This window comes from Physeter macrocephalus, unplaced genomic scaffold (genome assembly GCF_002837175.3).
Source record: "Physeter macrocephalus isolate SW-GA unplaced genomic scaffold, ASM283717v5 random_718, whole genome shotgun sequence".
In the NCBI taxonomy this organism is placed as follows: Eukaryota; Metazoa; Chordata; class Mammalia; order Artiodactyla; family Physeteridae; genus Physeter; species Physeter macrocephalus.
Genome location: NW_021145814.1, coordinates 1 through 3,019, shown reverse-complemented (window position 1 = coordinate 3,019; position 3,019 = coordinate 1). Strand labels below are relative to the sequence as shown.

General features: G+C 53.8%; 1 protein-coding gene across 1 annotated transcript in view; it reads left to right on the top strand.

The window, feature by feature from the left end:
* Positions 1 to 2,999, top strand: part of LOC114483957 (RNA-binding protein Musashi homolog 2-like) — a 31,213-nt gene extending 28,214 nt beyond the window's left edge. The window contains exon 6 of the mRNA XM_028485723.2: positions 1,907 to 2,999. Coding sequence (XP_028341524.1) covers positions 1,907 to 1,936 — 30 coding nt within the window. The 3' untranslated portion in view covers positions 1,937 to 2,999. The remainder of the gene's footprint in view (positions 1 to 1,906) is intronic.
* The last annotated feature ends 20 nt before the right edge of the window (positions 3,000 to 3,019 follow it).

Sequence of the window (3,019 nt, the reverse complement as noted above, 5' to 3'; positions counted from 1 at the left end):
CTTCCTTCCCTCCCTTCCTTCCTTCCTTCCCTTCCTTCCCTCCCTCCCTCCCTTCCTTCCTTCCATCCTTCTCTCCCTCCCTACCTCCCTCCCTTCCTTCCTCCTTCTCTTTCTTTCCTTTCTTTTTTCCCCCCTCTCCCTCCCTCCCTTCCTTCTCTAAACCTTCATAATAAGACCCTTTGCGAGGGCCTCATGAGGAGCTCGAGGATGCCTCCTTGCCGTGTTCATGTGGGAAATCAGTGCCGCGCAGAGAAGAGAAGCTCAACACTGCTTCCCTCGGTGAACACTGAGCCCCACGGGGGCTACCCCGAGTATCTTACGGGCTGCTGAGCTTGGAAGCCCTGTCGTACCTGAGTGTGGGTGCTGTATGGTTGGCTGGTGGATCATCTCTTCCATAAATCCTTCGTGGCCAGCCCTGGGGAAGGGGCGTGGCGAGGACAGGGAGCCTTAGGGACCGTTTTCAGAGGGAGGATCTCCAGTTCCTCAATCCCAGGGTCTTGGGTGTTGATTCTCCCCTGACCCGGTTGGTCCCATGCTCCTGTTCTGCGCTTGTTGGTTAGTGTTTGGTGTTTGATGTTCTGCTTTGTGTTGGGTGTCCAAACACAGGTGGGGGCTGGGGCTTCAGCACAGGTAAGAGGCTCGAGGTTCTTCTAGAACTTTTAGGTCTTTCTTCTCCTAACTAGGGCATCAGAGAGCTCTCTCCCTGCCTCGTTAAACCCTCACGGTTGCACGCGTGGCCAGCCCGGGTTCTTTTGTTAATTACATGCAATCAGATGGGTTCCATCACAGGCCCTGCCTGGAGGGGGCAGGATACAGGTTTCAGCAGGTTGTGAGTGAAATCAGTCCCAGGGTCAGAGCACCCAGGACAGAGCCTGGAGTGAGAGGATCGTGCTGGGCCAGCTTCCTTGTGGGACGCTGTAGACCAGACGGAGGTGGTCAGACTATCTGTCCCCTTTTGCAAACAGCAGTAGGGCTGAGTGTGGGAGAGCAGGCCCAGGGCGGATTTGGGGCTTCTTCCTGCTTTATTTCTCCATCCCTCTTCCAGAGGCATGTTTGGCAGAAGAGAGGCGTTGTGGTTTGGTAGATAGGGCCTCTCTTAGAGACAGTTCTGGCATTGAATCCTGGCTGTGTGACTTGGCCAAGTTACATGACCTCTCTGAGCCTCACGTGTGTCATATGTAAAGTGAGACTAATAGACTTGCCTGGCGGTTGTGGGGACTGAAACACCTTCTCTAGAGCACCTAGCGCGATGCCTGACATTCAGTAGGTGCTTACACAGTGCTGACTGTTCAGCCAGGCCGTTGCTGTTGGGAGAGGCCAGAGGTTGTGCAGGTATCAGACCTTATACCAGTCGGTTAATTTTGCTCATTTGGACGGAGGGGCTGCAGTGTGCTGTCTGGGCTTCCAGGCCCTGGAAGGTTTGTTGTGCCCTCCTCTCTTTTCTGCAGAATCTACTCCCATCCTTACACACGTGGGATCTGATCAGTTAGGGGTAACTTCCCAGTCAATTCGAGATGGTTGGCAGCCCAACTTCTTCCGGGTCCCCCCGCCTTTTCTCTGACCCCTGTCTGAGAGCAGCTTTCGCCAGACACTGAGGGATGTTCTAACCGTGCAGACCCTCAGCCGAGAGCTGAGGGTGGTCCTCAGCATCCAGATTATAGATCGCTCCGGTTCGGTTTCTAATTCTTGCTTGATTTAGTGAGGTGATGGGAGAGAGCGGTGATAGAAGGAGTGGGGGCCGGGGAGGGTTGTATTGAGCGGGGATGTGTGATTACTTTCAGTGCTCTGGCCCAGGGTTCTCAGCCTTGGCACTGTTGATATTTTGGTCTGGACAGTTCTTTGGGTGTGGTGGGCTGCATTGTGCATTGTAAGATGCTTAACAGCATCCCTGTCCTCTACCCACTAGACGCCAGGGGCACCCCTTCCCCAGCCGTGACACCTAACCGTGTCTCCAGACATTGTCAGATGTCTCCTGGCGGACACAGTCACCTTTGGTTGCGAATCACTGATCTAGCCCCGCAGGTGGCTTCTGTGCAGGAAGAACGGGAAAGGTTTGTATGCAATTCTGAGGGTCTTTGGGTTTGAACCTGCACCATGAAATATTCATGGAATTCAAGAGCAGGAAGGCACTCAGGCACGTGACCTGGGCCAGGCCATGACCCGGGCAGTCCTCTCTGCGGTCAAGTGAAAAGGCAGAGAGAGGGAGGCTCCCCCAGGCCAGCCTCTCTGTGGAGCTTTTCTCGGAGACCTTTTTTTAAAAAATTTATATATTTATTTATTTATTTATTTATTTTGGGCTGTGTTGGGTCTTCGTTTCTGTGCGAGGGCTTTCTCTAGTTGTGGCGAGCGGGGGCCGCTCTTCATCGGGGCACGCGGGCCTCTCACTATCGCGGCCTCTCCCGTTGCGGAGCACAGGCTCCAGACGCGCAGGCTCAGCAGCTGTGGCTCACGGGCCCAGTTGCTCCGCAGCATGTGGGATCCTCCCAGACCAGGGCTCGAACCCGTGTCCCCTGCATTGGCAGGTGGATTCTCAACCACTGCGCCACCAGGGAAGCCCCGCGGAGGCCTTCTTTGCAGAGGGACTTTGTGCTCGGGCTCCCGGCAGTCCCGCGTTTCGGGCCTCCAGGAGTTTGGTTACAAGCTTGTGAGTAGGATCTGCCTTCTCATCCTCTGCACATGCACATTCATCACTCCGGAGTGGGCCCCACTGCATGCACAAAATGGACTTATACTTGAAATGAATTCATTAAAAAAAAAAAAAAAAGGTTCTCTTGCTAGGACTCCGCTGTTCTCTCTTTTCCCCTTTTATTCTTCTCTGTCGTCTGTAAGATGAGCCCTTAAGAGGGTGTCTGGTGAGATTGGTTGGCCAGGGATCTTACTAGGCCCTGATTAAAGGCAGATGATCAAATGGAAGTTGAATGTTGCTGCCGTGCTTGTAAACAAGTCAGTTGTGTGCCATAGAATCCATCACAGTTCCCTTGGTGAGAAGGAGGAGGGCCACGAAATAGTTAGTGATGTT